At 41.2% G+C, this 23,096-nt stretch overlaps 1 protein-coding gene across 1 annotated transcript in view; it reads left to right on the plus strand.

Moving 5' to 3' along the window:
• The window catches only part of IL20RA (interleukin 20 receptor subunit alpha), a 34,160-nt gene extending 11,519 nt beyond the window's left edge, over positions 1 to 22,641 (plus strand). Inside the window, exons 2-7 of the mRNA XM_021693494.2 lie at positions 8,033 to 8,168; positions 13,599 to 13,777; positions 14,810 to 14,985; positions 15,529 to 15,673; positions 19,381 to 19,520; positions 21,726 to 22,641. Coding sequence (XP_021549169.1) covers positions 8,033 to 8,168; positions 13,599 to 13,777; positions 14,810 to 14,985; positions 15,529 to 15,673; positions 19,381 to 19,520; positions 21,726 to 22,517 — 1,568 coding nt within the window. The 3' untranslated portion in view covers positions 22,518 to 22,641. The remainder of the gene's footprint in view (positions 1 to 8,032; positions 8,169 to 13,598; positions 13,778 to 14,809; positions 14,986 to 15,528; positions 15,674 to 19,380; positions 19,521 to 21,725) is intronic.
• The last annotated feature ends 455 nt before the right edge of the window (positions 22,642 to 23,096 follow it).

Raw genomic sequence — 23,096 nt, forward strand, 5'->3', positions numbered from 1 at the left:
TCAGAACCTGGTGATTCCTTAACGCTGCTCTAGCTTCAGAAAGACAGAAGGGGCAAGGGGCTGGAAACGTTCTCTGGGTAAGGTTGGGCAGGGTTTCCTCTATGCCAAGGTTCCCTAGTTAGTCATGAGCTTGAGAAACTTGAAGGGCCCCACAGGGGAAGTCACCAGACATGGACACATTTGACTGTTGAGCCTCTTACAGCCTGGTTGTTTTCCTCACTGGTGGATGAACATACAGTCCATAATAGGAAAATCAACTTGCCTCAGCACTCAAAGACAGAGGTTTGGGTAACCTCAAGACTGATTACCCTGACCCTTCGTGAGTTCACTCTGAAAACCTCACCACTTTTTATGGGCGTACATTAGGCACTAATTTATCCATGAGCTTTTCCCACAGTGTAATGAAATGGAAATGTCTTTGACTGTCAGGCATATAAGTAAAACTGCAACATTCTTAGAGGATGTAGTATTAGCTTTGAAGCCACTAGGAAAATGTTGCACACCATTTTGCTACACCTGGAGATCTATATTTATGCAAGGTAACTCTTGGAACAAATGTAGTAGCCACATTTTATAATATTCCACCAATGAAGTTGTTACAGATTTACCCATTTCAAATGTCATTTATCTGTTCTCTTCCTACTAAAAAGACCCAAGAACAGAGACAGGACTTTCTCCTTATGGTGTATAACATAAATGAGGTTGAGCTAGAAACTTCCCCAAAGACCAAGATATTACAAAAGGAAAATAAACACTGAGAGCAGACACAAATCTGAATGATGTGGCTTACAGATAGAGCTAACCAATCGTTAATTGGAAGTTCATTAAGTAGACACCTCCTTACTGACCTTTCACAGCTTTGATAATGCAGAGGCCATCTTAAATAACCACAATTCAAGGGGCACCATTAAGTATCCCTCCATTGCTCAAAGTCCATACCTGGTCAGGGAAGCTGAAAAGGAGCCCAGAGTTCCCACCCCTTTTTGAGGTCTGCTGAGTTCCATCTTCTCTTCAAAGACCAGCCTCTTATCCAGATGACTATCATCAAGAATGCCCCCCACCCCGCACTTTAGTGGAGACCATGCATACCCTACGTAACATCACAGCATCATCACGTCATTAAAATAGTCCGAGCCAGTATTCACACATGGATACACACACGGAGGAATGAGGGGTCTTTTAGTTCCAAAAGATGCTTTAGGAGGAGGGCACCAAAATCGTAAAGGCACAGAACAGTGGAACAAGTTAGGGTATCACAGGTAGTTTGGTGTGTCTGGTGAATATGGTGCATTTGGCAGAATTGCAAAGGAAAGGTCAGACCAGACCATGAAGAATCTTGTGTTCCAAACTAAAGTTGTAGTTCTACAGCATTCCCAGAAATAAAACTCTGTGTGCCAATCCAACAGCTCTATGATTTAGGATGTGAAATGGATGGACTACCAGAGAATCAGAGCTGTCCTTACAGGCCATAAATCTATGGGAACAAAAATGCTTTTGTTACTCATAAGTTGGCACATGACTCCTGACATCGATGTGGGTGTGACATATTTTCACTTCAGTGTTGAATAAATTATCTTATCGGTACTGGCAGGTTAGAAAAATGACTTATCTCAATTTAAATGTTTACTCAGGAGTGTCTTCTTTTATGCTTTCCGAACTTGAAACAAACATAATGCCTAAAACCTTCACAAAGGTTTAAGAAACACGAGAAAATACTAGTTATCAACTGTCTTTAAGTGTGCTATTTCTTCTCCTTAAAAAAAAGTGCTAATTCTATTTTCTAATACTCCTTTGCATCATCAAAACAGATAAAAGGGCGAGTATTCCTTGATAAATCTTCCTTTGTGAGCTTTCATAACATAGGAATTCTGCTGCTGAGACTCTTGTTTTGCTTCATCAGGAGGCCCTGTTGTTTCTACTTTGAAAACAGAGCTGCGAGCTGCCCACCCATCTCCATATCCACAGCCAGCATCGGGGTGCAAGCCCATCCTTCCTCGCTAGGACTGCTGTAATTATGGTCCTGCTGGTCTCTCCAGTTCTATTCCTGCCCCCATCCAATCTTTCTCCCCTCAGTAATGAATTAATCTATTCGAAATATAAATAGGCTCATGGCATCCCCTATTTAAAGGTCTTCAATACTTTCGCACTGAATTTCAAATGGAATCCAGATTCCCTCCCAGGGCTTATAGAGATAAGGACTCCAGCTCTATGTACTTCTTCAATTTCTTCTTGGCCACTCCCCTCTTCCTCACTTTTTTTTTTTTCCCCAAACACACTGGCCTTTTGACAGTTCCAAGGAAATGTCTTTTTGGATGAGATTTTTTTTTTCCATCTCAGGGGTCTTTGCCTGGAACACTGCCCTCCCACCCCAAGCTGACGCCTAACACCCTATCTGAGTAGGTTCTGTGGCCCACTGCTCCAACCTTATTCCCTTTCATAGCCTAATCACCAAATTTATAAGTACATGTTTGTTTATTTTTTTACTTGTTAACGATGTCCCTCTTCCTCCTGGTCTGGGAACTCCAGAAGGGCAGGAACTCAGCTGTATTCACCATTAGATATCTATATAGCAGCACCTACATTCATTTCCTGGAGCTGCCTTCACAAAGTACCACAGGCTGAGTGGCTTAAAGCAACAGAAATTTATTTTCTTCCAGTTCTGGAGGCTGGAAGTACAAAATCCAAGTGTTGGCAGGACTGTGCTCCCTCTGAAGCCTCTAGAGGAGCTACTTCCTTGCTTCTTCCCACTTCTGGGAGTCCCAGGCATTCCTTGGCTTGTAGGGAATCCAATCCCCCATTTTCAAATAGCATTTTTCCTGTGTCACTGTGTCTTTTTTTTTTTTTAAGATTTTATTTATTTATTTGAGAGAGAGAGAATGAGAGAGAGCAAGCACATGAGAGGGGGGAGGGTCAGAGGGAGAAGCAGACTCCCTGCCGAGCAGGGAGCCTGATGCGGGACTCGATCCCGGGACTCCAGGATCATGACCTGAGCCGAAGGCAGTCGCTTAACCAACTGAGCCACCCAGGCGCCCCATCTGGCCATCTTCTTAAAAGGACACCAGTCATATTGGATTAGAAGTCCTCTTTACTCCAGTATGATCTCCTCTTAACTACTTATATTTGCAACAACCCCACTTCCAAATAAGGAACCATTTTGAGGTACTAGGGATTAGAACTTCAATATATCTTTTTTGGGGAGGGCACAATTCAACTCATAATAGCACCAACAAATATTACTTGAATGGATAAATAAGATGACTCTTGAACTGATGTTTCTCATTAATATAAATGGGATTGACTGTAGTGTATTCTGTAGGGGAGACCAAGAGCTAAAGCCCAAGGCCAAGGCAAAATATATTATTTCTACATCTTTAAGTTTTGGTATGGTTTCAAATTGATAGAAGGCATGTACTCCGCAACTAAAAAAGACACCAGAATAGACTCAAACACATCCTTTTAAAAATCCCTGTTTTTCTAGTCACCATACATTGTCTGAGGATTGTGTCAAAGCAGAAATAGAGTTCCTACTTGCATTCTCCAGGATCAGATATGGGCCAAAATAAAAGAAAATACTCTGAAAGGAAAAGGAAAAGGGTTTCCTAATACAGGGTGTGGTGGGATCTAAAGAAAGGTACTGATGACATCAATATCTAATATTTATTAATACTTAAATGATTTTATATATGAATAGCTAGGATAATATGCGTTTTTTCATCAGTCTTGTCTTTGTTTAAATTCAGATAAGGATTAGTTTGCAAGGGTAGCAGGTGAGTGAGGAGTTTAACAGTGTGGGTTCTGAACCCACCTCCTCTGCTCACTAGCTGTGTGAACTTGTGCAACTTCTCTGTGCCTCAGTTTCCTCATCTGTATAATGGAGATGATAATGGAGGTACCTTCCAGAGGGCTGTTATGGAAATTGTATGATTTAGTTGTATACAGCACATAGACTTGAGTCAGCTACATGGTAAGGATTCAATAAATGTTAGCCACTCTTTTCATTATATGCTAGCCATTGCCTCACTTCAACTAAATATGATAACATGTAAAGGTTTTCACAATATTTATTATATTTTTAAAGTCTTATGCAAGTTGGCTTTTATTCATATACTGTATCTACTATTAAAATAAAATCTCTTAGCCTGTCATGAATGGCATAATTTTTAATCATGCCGAAAGACCTCCCATATCCTACTGAAACCAGAACTAACCCAAGGAGCAGACAGTCCATATAACTCTTCTTTGCAGAAAGGTCAAACCTCACCATACTAAGAAACATCTATTTCCATTGATCAAAGATAAATCATTAAAATTCCAAAATTAACAACTATTATAAATGATAAAAGTAAATAAATTACTATCAACCCCCCCAATTGATGAATATCCATTTCTAGAAATACAAGCAGAGAGACAAGAGGTGAAGAAAGATTACATGGCTTAATTTGCTCTGATGAGAAATGGTTCAGAAATAGCAAACTATGTCATAACAAGGGATATTTTGTGTGCTGGGGTGACAGAACTGGGCTGATACCAGAACATGCCCTCCTTTTTCATGGTAGGGAAGCTCCTTGATAATACTTTGATTTATTGACAAGGGAATGATCCCAAACTGATATCTTTTCTGCCTATATATTCAGATAAATAATGTCAATCCAAGAAGAAGACTCTGCAGGACTAAAAGCTAGAATATTCTTTTCCCAGAAATAGTGTACCAAACCATAATATCCATTTTTAAATGTATTTCTATTAAAGGTGTTTACTACTCTGAATCCTTGTCAGTGCATTTACAGTGAGTTTAACTAAACATTTATCTTTTTAAAAAATATCCAAAAAGTTGTCACTGCAATCCCCACTTGCTATTAAAAGGCTAATAAGTTCCCAGTCTTCTCACTGGGTTTTTAATTTTTTTTATAAAGATAAAATCAAACTATTAAAACTTAGAGACCAACCCAGATACAATGTGGGAGAGGATATGCAGGCTGGGAATGCCAGGAGGAGGAGATTATTGAGAACCATCTTGGAGGCTGGCTACCCAAAGTGTGGAGATACACATGATTTACCCATAACGTAGACTTTTGGAGGCGGTAGCATATGCATTTCACGTTTCCAATGAAATATATCTTCTTTTCAAAAAATAGAATGACATGAGAAAAAAATGTTTAATGTTTTAGTGTTATCGTCACACTGTTTTCTTTAACCTATTTTGATAATTGACATAACATTTCTAGAGGATCATTTAAACAATTATAAAACATGAAGCAAGATGTCTGTTGAACCAGTGAACATTAAAGATTGACAGCACATTCCAGAGCATGGTTCATTTCAGAATAGCAAAATTGCTTTATTTCCTCCTAACAATGACCAAGAAAATTAAATTACCTTAACTTGAAATGAGCAATCCATTTTTTTTTTTATTCCAGGTTATTTCTTAAAACTGTTTTGGGTATGTTTTAGGCATCTTGAGAATTTTGTCAACTGTTTACTTCCATTAAAAAATAAGTAGAAGGGGAACCTGTGTGGCTCAGTTGTTTAAGCAACCTACTCTTGGTTTCAGCTCAGATCATGATATCAGGCTCTTGAGAGAGAGCCCCCACTCCCCATCAGGCTCCGCCCTCAGTGCGGAGTCAGCCTGAAATTCTTTCCCCTCTTCCCTCTCTCTCCCCCCTCTACTCCTCCCCAATGAGCACACTACCATGCTCTCTTTCTGTCTCTCAAAAAAATAAATAAATAAAATCTTAAAAAAAAAAATGAACAGAAATCAGAGGTGTTGAAGATAAAGATTTTTATAGATTAAACATTGGAACATATCTCTGAACTACAATATCTAACATAACTTGTGTTTTATATCTCCAAACTTAAGTTGCCACACACCGGAATATTCTAGTTTCTTATCAGTTAGTTCTGTGGAGCCATGTTTTGGTAATATCTTCCATCCGTGATATTATAATACACAGTCTATTTTAATTTTCATTCTTACAAGATGCTAACCACTCTTCACATGCATGTGTCATATAAACATGTAAAACCGCAGGTTTTAGATCTGAAAAGACCCTTGGAACTTTTTATGTTAAAAGCGTTCCTCACTTTTGAAGGGTTGGAAAACACAGTGCTTCATGGCTCTGCCTCCCCCATGTTCTCAGTTTCATCCTCAAAACTCTCATTAAAAATCAGAACCTATTGATAGCACAGAGCAGTATTAAATCACTGATAATTATTCATAGCATATGATCTCCAGAAAAAAAGACCCATACCAGTTGATACACGATGGTTCCAGAGAGCTAGAGGGATAAAAATCAAAGACAGACATTGGGCAGGCTGTGTCTTTTTGAGATCTCTGCCCCTACCAGACACATACCCACACAGTGATCAGCTGATAGTGCTTCTCCTTGAGTATTTAACTTTCTTCTTAAAAATAAAACTGAGCGGGACGCCTGGGTGGCTCAGTCGGTTAAGCGTCTGCCTTCGGCTCAGGTCATGATCCCAGGGTCCTGGGATCGAGTCCCGCATCGGGCTCCCTGCTCCGCGGGGAGCCTGCTTCTCCCTCTGCCTCTGTTTCTCTCTCTCTCTCTGTCTCTCATGAATAAATAAATAAAATCTTTAAAAAAAAAAAAAAATAAATAAAACTGAGGTATTAAAAAAAATGATCAAGGTTAAAAGTAGGAGCCATCACAAATATAACATATGCACACATACCCAAACACACACTCAGCAATCTATATTTTGGTTACTCTGCTGCATGTTAAAGAGCTTATTTTGGCTTGGAATTAGGGTTGCATTACAAAGTTTAATTCTAAAGCAAAGAATTGTTTTCTCTCTTTTCATTTGGTTTGTGGAATTACAATACATTGTATAGAGCTAATCTTAGCCAAGGATTACCCCAAGGATAAAACTAATTTCTTTCTCCGACGACGTTAGCCCCAGCCAATTTACACAAGAATTATGGGACTGTAGCTGAAATTAGACCAGTCTTTGGTGACTTAGCTAAATTTCATTTCCTAAGTTTGGTTTGCAGTATCAAAATTTTTTATTTTCCAAGTTCATTGACTAAAATATGTGTCTTTATGATGAGATCTGTTCTTCATAAAATCTGAATATAAACCCAGGACTTTGTGGTCTCGCCCATATTTTAACATTTTGATTCTTACACGTTACCAATGATTTTTAAAATTTATTTTAATTCAAGGATCATCCTTGTTTTCTTTTATAAGAAACTGTCTCCACTTTCCTTTTGTCCTTTTCTAGTTTGTTGGTAGTGTCTCAATTCTTTCATTTTTCTACAGAAGTTTCCTACAAATTAATCCTCTAGGATACATTTTCTTAGAGCACAGTTACATGAACATATCAGCATTTGATTAAATATGTTGTCTTCTTTCACTGGTTTCTTTTCTAATTATTGCTTTATTATGTACTTTAGTAAAGCTCACTCTAACACCAATCTCCAAAACTTGAGCCTTTCAGGGCCATTTATCCTAAATTTTATTTCTGTATCTAATAAGGGGATCATTTCAGTTATCTGCTGGTGCATTAACAAACTACCCAAAATGGTTTAAAACAATCACTTTATTATTTCTCACAAATCTGAGGGTTAACTGGGGCTCAACTGGATGGTTCTTCCTCTGGTCTCATTTGGAGTCTCTCATGCAGCTTCAGTCTATGGCAGATGGGGCTGGAGTGGGCACAGTGGCTTCATTCCAGCCTCCTGCTTGGAAGGCTGGGCTCAGCTAGGACAACTGAACATTTCCCTCTTTGTGTGGCCTCCAGCAGAGTGGCCCAGGTTTTTACCCTGCAGCTCAGGACTTTCAAAAGGGCAAAAGTAGAAACTGCCAGACCTTCTTAAGACTTAGTCCCAGAGTTACTTCTGCCACATTCCACTGGTTGAAGTGAGTCATCGGGTCAGCTCAGGTTTAGGAGGAAATAGGACATGAGTACAGGAAGGTGCGGCTAACTGGGGCCATGTCTGAAGACTGTCTACCACAGGGGTTGTGTTTTCCTTTTTCTCCATTAAGACCTTGATTCTTCTCTACTCCTTCTTCAGTTCTCTGCATCTCTGGTGGTTTACCCAAGCCTACAAATATTACCTTCTTATCCATAAACATGAGGAATATCCTACAGTGGAGTCCACCTGAGGGCCTACAAGGAGCTGAAGTTACTTATACTGTGCAGTATTTCATGTAAGTTGATTCTTTTCCTTTTGGCTAATTTAAAAACACAAGACTCAAACACCTAGTAACTGTGCAAAGATAAACCATCTATTGTACTAACTAATGGAAAAAAGAGAAGTTTTAGATATTCCCTGCTAAATTTTCTTGGAATGTTCTGTCAGATTAAATTGGAAAACCGTTTCTTGGTGAAGACAGAAGCATTGGGTTCTTAGGTGAGGGAAAGTTAATTAAGTGGGGAAAAGAATTTGGTCAAAATGTTATTCTGTGGCCGAGAAAACAAGGAGGTCCATCACCTCTGAAATATCCAAACTTATTGGAATAACAGGCATTTTTAAGTGAAACTGAGCGCAGAATTCTGTGCCACCAGCTCTTCCTATTAAAGATAGTAGTGAATGGACATTTTCACATTTCACCTGTCCCTCAAAACTCATTGCAAGCAAGAAAGAATGCAGAACATACAGATGATGCCCATGTTCAAGGAAACAGAGCAAATGGCCAAACCCCAAGCCACAAGCTAGGGAGCGTACAAGCAAAATACTGTGAAATCTAAAGGAAAACAACTGCAGAAACTGAAAGTGAATCTATACTGTCTTAAACACCAACAGTAGAAATTTAATTTTACGAGAATAAATGTCACAGTATTAAGAGGCTTACGTAACAACCTAAGGGTATGGAATCTAAGGATTTCTGCCACCAGAAATTGAGGAAATGTCCCCATGAGCCCCAGTTTGGTGCCACAGAATGTCAGAACAGGAGGTGCTGAAAGAGAAATCATGTTCAAGTGACACATTCACTGCAGAAGCCCAGTCGCCCCGGTGAGAAGGGTGCAGGAGGGAGGGGAAGCGATGATGGCTGGGACTAGGGCGACTATGACCTTACTGATGTGTCTTATGGCACATCAGGCTCCTGTCATTCCCAGATGTGAGGGTGGGCAGGCTCTCCAGCAAAGGGATAATATGACTTGGAGAGGAGGTGTGTGACATACCCTCACTCCTATACCCATTCGCCCAATATTCAATAAATAACTGGCCCTGTTCAAAGAGTAATAGTCCCAAAGAATCTGGCATAGCACCTCTCCATTATTACTGAAAGGGAGAAAGACGTACACACACACACATAAACACACACACACACGTGAAAAGTTCCTGAAAAGCTTTCTCATGGGAATAGAAAAGTGCAGACAAATAACTGTTCATAGTTTGAGTCCATACACAACATGATCTCTAATGGTAAATAGGAAGAAAAGAAGAAAGAAAGGGAAAGGAAGGAAGAAGGAAGGAAAGAAGGAAAGAAGGAAAGAAGGGAGGAAGGAAGGGAGGCAGGGGAGAGAGAAAGCAAACAAGCAGGCATTTAAAGAAAAAATTCTAAGACAAGGGGAAGAATTTTTAAGCAAGTGGGCAGACTTAGGGAAGAGATGGAAAATAAAAATGTTATATGAGAGGAAAACCCTATGGCTAACTGATAGTACTTGAGCAAGTGGTAATGACTCTCTGGAGCTGCACATCACAGGTGCATGCTCAGTCTGGGAAAATGTAATAAAAACAGTAGGAAGACCTATCCTGGTGAGTTTACTGAACTTTGAGAAGATAAGGTACTTTGTGACTGTCATAGCAAGAGCAGGGCTTAAGGAGGGCAGAGGGAGGGGGATGATTTCTGTGTGGCAACACGCAACAGAAGACAGTGATACATCCTCTGAGGGAAAAATAGGTGTGATCTAGGATTCTTAACAAGTTCAACAGATGTATTTTCAAGCAAGTGAGATGTCAGGAGAGCCCTCCCCTGAGATCTACTTGATGGGGAGAAAATCACTAACTAAAGATGATATCTGGCTGACAGAGGTAAAGATGAACCTGAAAGAAGAGCTTAGTACTGACGAGATTATTTGTCATTGTGAAAAGACTGGTGTATGCATTGAGACCATCTAAGTGAAGAACTGAGACTAAATAGTGATGGGAAATGTGGTTATCGAACTTTCTTATAAATGTTTGAAACCTAAACAATAATATAACAAATTAAAAGGTGGGGAAAGTGTATAAGTATACCAAGTTTCCTAGCAAGAAGCCATTAAATGTGATCTAAAGTGAAAATATTTCATCATCTTGATAACCAAACATTCAATATTTTTCATAAGCCATTTTCTTACTTTAAAAGATCTTTTAGGAATTAATATCTCTTGTGGTGATGAAACACTTGAACTACAACAATTCCTTTAATTTCATTTCAATTTCTTTTTCTATTAAAGTTCAAATCAGGGGATGGCTGAGTGGTTGAGTCGGTCAGGCATCTGACTCTTGATTTTGGCCCAGGTCATGATCTCCGGGTCTTGAGATTGAGCCTGGGGTTGGGTTCCGAGCTCAGCGTGGAGTCTGCTTGGGATTCTCTCTCTCCCCACTCGCACTAAATAAATAAATAAATAAATAAATAAAATCTTAAATAAAGTTCAAATCAGGCTAAATTTGCAACTTTGATTAAAACCATATGTATGGTATAATCTAGTTATTGTCTGTGTATGCAGCCATCTAATCATTCCTGTGTGAACAGAGAAGCATAATGAGATGTCCAAAATCATGTATGCCAAGTGTTTCAGGTAATAGGTTTTAGAGTGATTTCTTTCTCTGTTGATTACACATTTCTGATTGTTCAAGTTAAAAAAAAAAGTACCCTATTAACAACAACAACAAAAAGGACAAAGTCATTTTTCTCTCTGAAGAAAATATTCTGACCACTAAAGGCAGTGAAATACTTCAGCCGCTATTTACAGTGACTTCATTTATCTAGAACCTCATTTTCATTTTCGAGGAGTTTTTCTGGAAGCTGGTGTTTTAAGAAAGAAGACATCACTCTGCAAAGAAAAATGGCTCTTGAATATGCCCTGGCCTCCTTTCCCATTAGGTGAAGCAAAGAGCTTGCAGTGTCCTCTACATGTTTATTTGATTCTGAAAAGGATAACAAAAAGTACAGTCATCACAGCTCTGTGAGAGCAAATAATTTATATGGTACAAATTTCCAAAATGAATAAAGAAACTTGGCACGTCGGAGGTCTTACATGCTTGTGCATGTCCAAGATGGACGGAAATACGGAGCTGTGTTTGTCACTGACAGGGCTCCAAGCTCAGCTCCAAGGCCAAACAGTCCTTGGTTTGCAGCCAGCCTGTGAACCTAGCCAGGTAACCTTGGGCAACTTACATAGTATGTTCTTACACTTTGGAGTAAAGTTTGTTTCCAAGTAAAAGATGAAATTTTAACAACAGTTTAAATTCTACCTGCCAAAAGAATTTAGTGCAGAAAATATATAGTGCAATACTGAAACCACAAGATTTGTCACAAGCTTTGGAAAAGTGGTTCAGAATCCGGGAAAGAGTATTTTCTCCTCCATCAACCTCTGTCATGGGAAGCTGTCCTGCCCTTGGCAGGAGTGAGGGAGGTGGAGGAAAGGGGATCAAATGGGTGATGGCAGTATTTTCCAAACCATAAGTCAAGACCGGTTGATGGACCATGAAATCAATTTTGAGGGACATAGCTAGCATTATTTTTAATGCAAAGGACTGGAATGGTGTGAAGTGGATTGGAATGGAAAATAACCGAATTGATGGTGTGTACTAAAGTTTAAAAAGCATCTTATGAAACCTTTGTTTTAATATGTTAAATATATGTATGTTTCTGTGAGCTGGGTCACAATATAAAATGGGTTTCTTCTTGTGGCTCACAGACAAAAAAAGTATGAAAGCTTTTAGGCAGTGGTGACCACTTGATGGAGAAGTTGGTCAACAAGATCTTAATTGTATTTCTAACGTCTTCTGGCAGGTATGGTTCTTATGAAACAGGTGACATTAGCTTTCAGAAATCTGTTGCCATATTCTGAAAAGAGGAGATACCCTTAAGCTTTGAGAACACTTGATAAAGTCCACATTTTCTCATTCTCAAGACATGCTCTTGCCTTGACTTATATGATGTCTGTTTCTCCTTCTCCCAGTCTAGCTGCTGTTTCTTTTCTTTTCTTTTTTCTTTTTTAGGTAGGCTCCATTCCTAGTGAGGAGCCCAGTGCAGGGCTTGAACTCACAACCCTGAGATCAAGACCTAAGCTGAGACCAAGAGTCAGACGCTCAACTGACTGAGCCCCCCCCGGGTGCCCCTTTAGCTGCTATTCCTAACTGTACTTTATACCAACTTTTAAATCTTGATGATCCTGGAATTTTACCCTAGGCTTTGCTTTGGCTTCATGATAATTCCATTCACACCTATGCTTTAAATGAACAGTTCTGTGCCCTTGATTTCAAAATCACTGCCTCCCACTCACCCCTCTCTCCTGAGCCCCAGTGCCTACTGGGCATCCACAGCTGGATATTTTTCACATACCTGAGGTTCAACACGTGAAAAACTGAACTTGTTATCTTTCCTTCCTCCCACCCCTCCTCCCCATTTCCTAAACCTATTCCTCGGTATTCCTTCTTTTGGGGAATGTTTCACTGTCCCAGACAGAAAGAGACATCATCCTGAACACCTTCATCTGCCTCATCTCTTACCTCCACTCAATCACCAAGTCCTGTCTCCCCTAATATTTCTTCCTTTTGTCCTGTCATTTATTCCACGGCCACCATCCTTGTCCAAGCCACCGACGTCTTCCAGCTGGACCACTGCAGTATCCCCTCAAGTGCTCCCCAGGCTGCCACTCCTAGCCCACTGTGTTCTCCATGCTGCACCAGTTAGCTTTCTAAAACCCCACCACGCCTGCTTTAATGCCTTCCTAGCCTCCCATGCAACCCTGTCTCTCTCACTGGCTCAGCCTGTGGCCCTTCAACTCCCCCTACCTCAGTCTCTCCCACCTGAAAAGTGTTAAAAATATTCCTCCCCCCACCTGCTATGGGTGTTGTGTCTTTAATAAAGGAAAGGAGAAATCAATATCAACAACCTAGTCACTATCATCACCATCACTATAATTACTGTGGCATGCACTCCAACTTGTGAATTTTCCCTAGACCCTTCATAGCAAGTAGATTTTTAAATTTTATGAGAATGTCAAGGTAATTTTTCTTCCGAGAAAAAAATGACTAATATTTCTTAAAATAGCCCATCAAATTGACCTTCATAGGCATAGTGGACTAAAATCTTACATAATTACTAGAAGAATTGATCACATGTTTTGTAACATTTTTACTGTAGCTCAAGAATAATAATAAAAAAAAAAAACATGCTTTCAAAACGTACTATCCACATATAATTCACAGAAAGGAGAAGTGATTGCAGAAACTCAGACTCATGCTCCTGAGGTAATGAAAAAAATTGCCAGCAGCAAATGTGGATTCTTTTTTATCTCAATGACAGGCACTTTTGTTGTTCTGAAGTGAAGGTCTGAGCTTCCATTGATTTCTGTAATGACTTTTTTTCCTATTGGAAAGCACAGAGGGTACATCATTATTAATTCAGTTTCTTTCTCAGCAGATATGGGCAAAAGAAGTGGCTGAATAAATCCGAATGCAGAAATATCAATAGGACCTGCTGTGATCTCTCTGTGGAAACTTCTGATTACGAACATCAATATTATGCCAAAGTGAAGGCCATTTGGGAAACGAATTGTTCCAAATGGGTAGAAACTGGACGATTCTATCCATTCTTAGAAAGTAAGTAACACAGTTGTCTGTAAACACAGATAATATCAAGTTCTCCTGACAATTGAGTATACCGTCTCGGCCTCACCTTCCCGAGAGACCCGTGCTCTGGGGGCTCTGTTCTGCACTCTGTCCCTCAGCTGCTCAAGTGGCCAGCCCACGGTGCTCCACCTCGCTGGGTCTCAGAGTTTCATGTTTACCATGAGCAGTTTTGCTCATTGCCAAACTCAGTGTCTTCTTGTTCTGAACTTGGTAGTGTGATGATGTATTTCTAGGTGTAACTCAGAGTTCAGGCAACATCTTCTTGATGTTTGCTTTTTAAATTTTTCCATCTCTTGTTCTGTGGCTGACTCAGCTGTAGAAGATCCATTCAGAGCTGCCATAATGAAGTTTACAAGTATTTCTCCGGTCCTAGAGCCAGAACCTATCCTCTGGTGCCCTTCTAGGTCAGATGTCATCAAATTATGTGCTCAGACCAAATGCAGCTCGGCTCCCTTTCCATTTTTCTACAGGCCAAGAGCTAAGAATGATTTTACATTTATATGAATAAGAGTTGCAGCAGAGATCATATGGGCTGTAAAGCCTAAAATACTTCCTGGCTGGACCTTTATGGTAAAAGTTTGTGAACCTTTGTTCTAGATCATTCTACTCACATCTTCGAAGTTATTTAACAGTGCTTCATTCCTCCATGGCTGATTTCCACCACATATCAAATCATATTAATTTTATTTATCACTAACTATTCAAGTCACAGGAGTGTTGTAAACACTTTTAGTTGTATTTACGATCTGTTTATCCATGGGATTAAGCACTAGGTAAATACAACACTTGAACTTTCTGTTTTCATAATGTGTAAGGGAGTGTGAAATGAGTGTTTCAAGATGTGGCATGACTTGGGCTAACCTTAGAGCAATCTGAGTCATCTCAACTAAGGGGGTGGGGGGGGAGCTTTAGGGCTTTGATCCCAGTAGGATTATATTGTAGTTTTATCCATGGTGATTTTTACATCCAAACATGATAACTCCCTCTCCCCTCCCTTTTAAGCACAAATTGGCCCACCAGGGATTGCTTTGTCGACAGATGAGAAATCCATTTCCATTGTTCTGACGGCTCCAGAGAAGTGGAAGAGAAATCCAGAAGACAGTTCTGTTTCCATGCAACAGATATACTCTAATCTGAAGTACAATGTGTCCATATATAATACTAAATCTAATAAAACGGTAAGCCTGGAATGGAAGGGGGCCTATAATCTGTGTCTCTTTCTGCAGCCCAGATGCAGGGGATTCTGGAAAGATGTTATATTCAAAGACATGTTAGACAAGATACAGTGGAAGCTGATACGTAGACCTCTCAACAACATCCTTCGGATTTCCCTTACAGACACTCTTTGTCAGTGGGGTCTGATGTTGCTATTGGGTGTAGAACCATTGTCCACCTCACTTTGATGGAGAGCTTCGACTTGTATAACATCTGTCAGTCACTCTGCAAGAGAGAAAAAAAATGTCAGCAAGGACACAGGGCGAGGCTGAGCAAGAAATCTGTCCTTATGTTGTTATTTAGACTTGTTCCCAGAATGGTTCCATTTCCTGACCATGCTCTGCTGAGCTAAAGGAAGAGGGTATTAAAAAAAAAAAAAAAAAAGCTTGTAGTAATAATGAGGGATTTACTGGTATCTCAGTGTTTTATTTCCTCCTAGAGCTATCTGTCTGGGGTGGTGCTGGAATTCTTTGACTCTAACTGCTATTTGCCATCCCCCACTCTAGTGGTCCCAGTGTGTGACCAACCACACGCTGGTGCTGGGCTGGCTGGAGCCAGACACTCTGTACTGCGTCCATGTGCTGTCCCTCGCCCCAGGGCCTCCTCGCCTTGCTCAGCCTTCTGAGAAGCAGTGTGTCCGGACTTTGAAAGGTAAGCTTAAAAAGTTTCAACTGGTCTGAGGAAGGAACTCTGAAGAAACTAGGAGAAGTGTGGCAGGTATAAACAAGGTTTTGCATCAATATGGATGGAACTGGAGAGGGTTATGCTAAGTGAAATAAGTCAAGCAGAGAAAGTCAATTATATCGTTTCACTTATATGTGGAACATAAGGAATAGCATGGAGGACATTAGGAGAAGGAAGGGAAAAATGAAGGGGGGAGGGATTCAGAGGGGGAGACGAACCATGAGAGACTATGGACTCTGGGAAACAAACTGAGGGTTTTAGAGGAGACGGGGTGGGGTGGATGGGTTAGCCCAGTGATGGGTATTAAGGAGGGCCCATACTGCATGGAGCACTGGGTGTTATACGCAAACAGTGAATCATGGAACACCCATCAGAAACTAATGATGTACTGTATGGTGACTAACATAACATAATAAAATAAATAAATTAATAATAAATTAATTTTAAAAAATAAATAAACAAGGTTTGAATAAATCCATGTCTACCAGAAACAGGTTGAGACAAAGGTAGAAACAACCATCACCAGAAATGCATTGAGCAGCCTGGGACTCTGCCATTGAACTTGGCCAGGATTAGAGTACGTTTGCATCCTCCCGGGGAACTCTCAGCACCTATCCTGATATCTGCTGCCAACAGGCCTCTTCCATGGGAAGAAACAATTAAGACTTTTTACACACATCTTTTCATTTTTTAATTGTAGTCCCTTTCATGAAGAGAAGTTCTGTGGTCTTCAAGAACATCAAGAACATCAAATGTTAGTGCTAGAAACAAAACATTTTCCTAAAAACACTTGAAGACAGCAGCCTTTGCTCACCCTCAAGAATAAAATTACAGGCTCTGCAAGTTGCACTCAGATATCAGTCACTGGCTACACGAACGTCTGGGATCAGCGAATCCACAGTTACTTACGTTGCTTCTCTCTCCTTCCTTTTGTCTTCTTCTCATGTTTCCTGAACTTGGCTGAAGATTCTCACTCCTGTTCGGAGACATAGGGTTAGGAGCTTGGCATTTGCTCATTTGTGTTTCCCCAAGGGTCAGAGGACCTTGAACTCAAAACCTGAACATTAAAAATTAACCCTAAAGTTGGCCTTCCTCAAATGGCCCCTCATCTATTACTCTTCCATCTCCCTCTTCCAAACACACTGGCCTAGGACAAATGTCACCCCTTTTCCCCCAGCCCAGTTCCATCGCCAGCTATGGGATGGCCATGGTGACAGGAGCCCTGCTTTCTTCTTCCCTCACCCCGCACACAGCACAAGATGAAACTGTCCTAAGGAATCTAAAGGGGATATTGTGATATTTGAAAGTGAAAAGCTGTATTTTTCAAACTCTGTCCTTTTATACCTTCCCCTAAAACGAAGGATTCTCTGCCATATATCAAATAAAACTGAAATGCAGAACAAGCAAAAGGCAAAACAAAGCAGATTGAAGAAATCGTTTCTGTATTTGGAAAAAGTGCTCTGTTTACTAACAGCTTGATCAGCGGCCAAGTGGTAGGAATGGATTTCCAGTGTAGATCATTTAAGCAGTTGGCAGATTTAAAGCAACTCAAGTACAGATTCCATTAAATACTTCCCGGTAAGAGATGCAGCCAACTTTCTCACTAGTCTAGGACAGGTGACAAAATAAGGAAGTATCTTTTTGGGGTCTGCCCTTTTCCATGATATCCCAGCTGGACTACCTCTTTTGGGACCCTCTTTGAAAAATACTTCTGCTCTCCACAGTCCCCCATCCCTAAAATATAATTGCAGTTTATTAAGTTTATTGTGGCAAACATGTCCTGCTGTATACTGAGTGCCATCGGTCATTGTTGTCATGGCATGTTTTAATTAGGGCAAGCTCGGTCCAGAGACCAGAGATTGCATTCAGAGGACTAGGCTGAATCGTGGCCTACTCACGGGGTAGGGAATGCTCAGCCAGCTGCGCCATCTGCACTGTGTTGTTGCACCCTTCCTTGTGGAACCTGGTGACAGATGTGCTCCTCAGGAGCTCTTTGAGTGCAAGAGGCTGCACTTGGACCCCCGTACCTAGACTTCTCCCCCTGGCTCTTGTTGACCTCCCTCATTGTCCATGACACTTCCACTCTTTCACTAGATAGTTATCTGGAGAGTGACTTTATTGCTTTGTCTCGGGCCTAGGCATCAAGAGTATCCAAACAACTGTACAGATGAAAGAGCTCCCATGACACTCTCACTGGATTCATCAGTATGTAAAGAATATGCTAGAACTTTTGCTATGTGTGCTAAAGCTCTTCCTTTTTCTACTGCTGCATTAGTCAATATTCTCCAGAGAACAGAACCAACATATATATATGGAGAGAGACAGAGAGATTTATTTTAAGGAGATGGCTCACATGACTGGAGGCTGATGAGCTCAAAATATTGGACAGTCCAGTAAGCTGGATATCCAAGGAAGAGTTACAGTTCTTGTCTGAAGGTAGTCTGCTGGCAGAATTCTCTCTTTCTCGAGGTGGTCACCATTTTTTCTACTAAAGCCTTCAACTGATTGGGTGAAGCAGCCCATATTATAAAAAGTAATCTGCTTTACTCAAGTCTACTCATTTAAATGCTAATCTCGGGGTGCCTGGGTGGCTCAGATGGTTAAGCATCTGCCTTCAGCTCAGGTCATGATCCCAGAGTCCTGGGATCGAGCCCCACATCGGGCTCCTGGCTCAGCGGAGAGCCTGCTTCTCCTTCTCCCTCTGCCTCTCTCCCTGCTCATGCTGTCTCTCTCTCTCTGTATCTCTGTGTCTCAAATGAATAAATAAAATCTTTAAAAAAATAATAAATAAATGCTAATCTCATCTAAAAATGCCTTCTCAGAAACATCTAGAATCATGTTTCACCCAATATCTGGGTACCATGGCCTAGCCAAATTGGCACAGATAATTAACTATCACAACTTCCAGGATCCTATAGGAGCCCAACAAATAGAAATCAGTCACATTGAGTCCCATTCACAACTGTATAGTCTGATCAATGGCGGGCCAGCACTGCTTTCTTAAAAGCTGTTCACCAGGTCTTTTCATTCCTCTGTGGACTTTTACTTGTCACGAACCTACAGCACAGCAGCACCTAGAAGGAAGTCACTGCCGTTCTCAGCACACACCAGCTCAGCGACCTCCCTACACACATCCCAAGCTCCAGGCCTACCCAGAAAGTCTAGCCAACCCACTCAGGGATGGTTCTGTCAGCCACATAGAAGGTGACACCACACATTCCCGACTTCTACTGAATATTTGGAAATGGTTGAGTCAAATGAGTGTATGGAGAAGTCAGGGCAGCTTAATAGGATCGTAGCAACAGGGCTTTTTTTTTGCTTGGTTTAAAGTGTATAAGTTGCTGGAATATTAGACACAGTTAGCTTCAAATATAAGAACCTGAATGAATCTCACAGCCAGACATAAAATGTTGGAATATCTGCTGATTGGGTTGTTGATGCATCTACACTGTAAGGTTTGCGACAAGTCCAGATGAGTCCCGAAGACCAGCTCTTGTCAGAGAATAAGAATTCTGAGACCCTGTATCACTTTTCCTTCAAGCTTCTCAATTTATAAATGAAAAACTGAGCTCCTAATTGTAAGTGATCAGCCCAAAGCCGCCTGACATTGCCAATGTTTTCCCACCACACCCAATCAAAAACTCTCTATCGCTGTCCTTTTTTTTTTTTTACAGACCAAACATCAGCATTGAAGGTTAAAATCATCTTCTGGTATGTTTTGCCCATATCTGTTACCGTGTTTCTTTTTTCTGTGATGGGCTACTCCATGTACAGATATATCCATGTTGGCAAAGAGAAACACCCAGCAAATTTGGTGAGTGTTTAGTGTGGCAGGAATCATTATAAACCCTCCCTTCCAGGCCAGTACAAAAGGAAGCTCAGACACAGGTCCCTTGTACAGGCAGCATGGGTTTAAAGAGTGGATGAATTAGAAAACACTTCTGTTACTAGATTCTCTCAGTAACATAACCGAAGAGAAAGAATCCTCAGCTTTGAAAAGATTTCACGTGTCATGAGCAGATTAGACTAAGTCTTGAGGTACACAAATAAATTTAAGTCGGGATCCATGCTCTTCCAGATGTTCAAGTTAAGTTGGGTACAAGAATTTCAAAATGATACATGAAGGCTATGATGAAAGCAAGCAGCGAGGACTGTGGAGGTACAGGGAGTTACAGGGAGAGCATGGAAACCCCGAGTAGGGGACCAGGAGAAGTTTTACGTCTGGCCTCGCTTAAGAAAGGGGAGAAAGAAGTAGAGCACCTACTGCTGGCAGAAAACCCAGCAGGGACCAAGGTGCATCGATGTTTGGAAAACCACATGATATTTCTGGATCATAGGTTGTTGATGAGGAGCTACAGAAGTAAGACCGGAGAGCGGCTGTTAGGGCCAGGTAATGGGAGAATTGGGTGTTAGTCTAAGGAGTTTGGGCTTTATATTTTCTTGGTAAAGAGAAATCTCTAGGGTTTTGAGTAGGCAGCGTCAAGGTCAATATCGTGTTTTAGATCCAGTTGGATAGTGGGTCTAAGACAATGTAGGAGGGAGTAAGACTAGAAGCAATAAAAGGAGCTAGGAGACTGTGGCGGTTGTCCAGGGAAAGAAGGGGAGAATCTAAAAGAGGAGAGTGGGATGTAGAGCTTGAGACAGGCATGGAATGGGAGCACTTTTAGGAGGAAAATGGACAGGACAAGTATTCACAGCAAGGAGAGCAGGAAAAAATTAAGAAGGAATAAATATGCTTCTGGAGGGTTTAGAAAGGCTGGGCATATTTTAACAATAAGAATGATTTATTTGCAAATTATTAAAACGTGTTCACATAAACATGATGCATGCATGTATTCCTGTTTGGTTTTAAATGTTTCTCTTATTCTGCCTCCTTTTAGACTTTTTTTTTTTTAAGATTTTTATTTATTTATTTGAGAGAGAGGTAGCGACAGAGATAGCAAGAGAGAGTACGAGCAAGGAGGAGAGGGAGAAGCAGGCTTCCCGTGGAGCAGGGAGCCTGATGCGGTACTCGATCCCAGAACCCTGGGATCATGACCTGAGCCGAAGGCAGATGCTTAACCAAGTGAGCCACCCGGGAGCGCTCCTTTTAGACTTTAGAGGGAGCTTCCTACCGGCACAGGGAGACGTTCCTGGGAGAAACATTGAGAGGAGAATTGAGCACATGAGACTTTCTGAAACCAAAATATTATAAAAGAATGAGGCTGAAGAATGAAGCCTGTTTTGTAAATATTAAATGAAATCACATCACGGGGTGGACAATGAGGATTCAAACATAAGTCATGACTGGCCATCTCAACAGACACCTTCCACATATCCCCAGCACCATTTTAATCTCAAACCAGTTTCCTGACATGATTTAGAGTTTCTCTACCAGCCATAAACAGGCAGATGGATTTCCCTTTTTGGCCTCATTATAGTGGGATTAGAAAGGTATATGGGGAAGTAAGTGAAACCATCCCTACTCCTGTGCCTCTTTCCTTCTTTACATCCAGTTTTCACGCCCATCCACATTTCATATCCAGAGTATGTCCTAACCAGACCTGGGAACCCAGGTAACCACTGCTAGTTGACAAATACGTAGTCAACAATAATTAACAAAGCAATTTCCAAACTGTCTCACTCAGCCCTCGCCACTTCTCACGTGGCAGAAATTCTAATTTTACACAATTAAAAACTGAGGCTCAAGAAATTAAAAAACTGCCCTGCATTCCATGGGCCAGGGAGGGGGTAGTCTACCCTGATCCTTGGACGGGATACACACCCCCCAGGGACCACTATTCACTTCCATAAGCCTTTGTGTGTGTGTGTGTGTGTGTGTGTGTGTGTGTGTGTCTTGGGTCTCTTGCCTCCATGTGAATGAGATTTTCTGTTTATTCCAAGAATAACTGTCACTTCCATGAGTTGGTAAGAATAGGTCTTTAGAACTAGGTGATGACAGTATAAGTTCTACTTAACAGCTGTTTTTCTTGTCTCTCTCAAGTGAAAAGGTGAAAACCATTCTCTTCTCTCTTTATAGATTTTGATTTATGGAAATGAATTTGACAAAAGATTCTTTGTACCTGCTGAAAAAATTGTGCTTAATTTTATCACCCTTAATATTTTGGAGGATTCTAACACTTCTCATAAGGATGTAAGTGTAGGGGGAAAAAGCAACCATGTATGGGACCTGAATGAGCCCCTCAAGGACCAGGAGCCACATCAGGAGGAAATGGAGGTGAAACACTTAGGGTATGCTTTACATTTGATGGACATTTTCTGTGACTCTGAGGAAAGCACCAAGGGTATGTCCCTAACCCAGCAAGAGTCAAGGGGCAGAACAATGCCCACAGATAAAGCTGTCGTTGAATACGAATATGCTGTAAGAACTGCTGACGTCTGTGTGGGGCCTGGAGATCAAGAGCTCAATCTGCAGGAGCAGGCGTCCCTCCAAGGACAGTTCTTTAAGCAACAGGCAGCTTTGGCAGACCTGGGCTCCCAAACACCACTGCATTCCTATGCCCCTCAGCTGCGAGACTTGGACCAACTGCTGCAGGAGCACGTGGACACGGCAGAGGAACCAGACGAAGAGTCATCGACCACACTGGTGGATTGGGACCCTCGGACCGGCAGGCTGTGCATACCGTCATTCCCTAGCTTTGAACATGACTCAGAGGGATGTGAGCAGCCTGAGTACAAGGAGCTCACGGAGGAAGGCCTCTTGTCTAAACTCTATGAAGAGCAGGTTCCAGATGAGCCATCGGAAGGAAACGAAGCCTATCTCATGAAATTCATGGAGGAATGGGGATTATATGTGCAAATGGAGGACTAACCCCTGAACTTCCCTTTGCCATACCCCTGCTGTTAAAAGGCACATGAGTTCGGGACGCCTGGGTGGCTCAGTCGGTTAACCGTCTGCCTTCGGCTCAGGTCATGATCCCAGGGTCCTGGGATCGAGTCCCGCATCGGGCTCCCTGCTCCGCGGGAAGCCTGCTTCTCCCTCTCCCTCTGTCTCTGTCTCTCATGAATAAATAAATAAAATCTTAAAAAAAAAAAAAAAAAGGCACATGAGTTCAAACATAGGAGTGACCAAAAAATATAGGATGTGGGATGAAAAAAGTTTACTCAGATTTTGTGTGTCCATGAGAATTACTTATTTCTTCTCTATTCTCATAACACTACTTGTTTCATTCTGCCTTATATGGGCGGTTGGTTTATGCATGTGTGTCTCTCACGATGATCATGGGCACCTGGAATGCAGAGGCTGACCCACTGTTTTGTAGGCATTCAAAAAGGTTTGCCAAATTGGATGAAGAATTTACTCAGGTGAGCGTGTATGACCTCTTGGTTGATTATTTTCAAACAAACCTACTTCTGCATTTATTTTCTGGACACTTACCAAGTGTATAGC

The sequence above is a fragment of the Neomonachus schauinslandi genome, chromosome 8 (genome assembly GCF_002201575.2).
Source record: "Neomonachus schauinslandi chromosome 8, ASM220157v2, whole genome shotgun sequence".
In the NCBI taxonomy this organism is placed as follows: domain Eukaryota; kingdom Metazoa; phylum Chordata; class Mammalia; order Carnivora; family Phocidae; genus Neomonachus; species Neomonachus schauinslandi.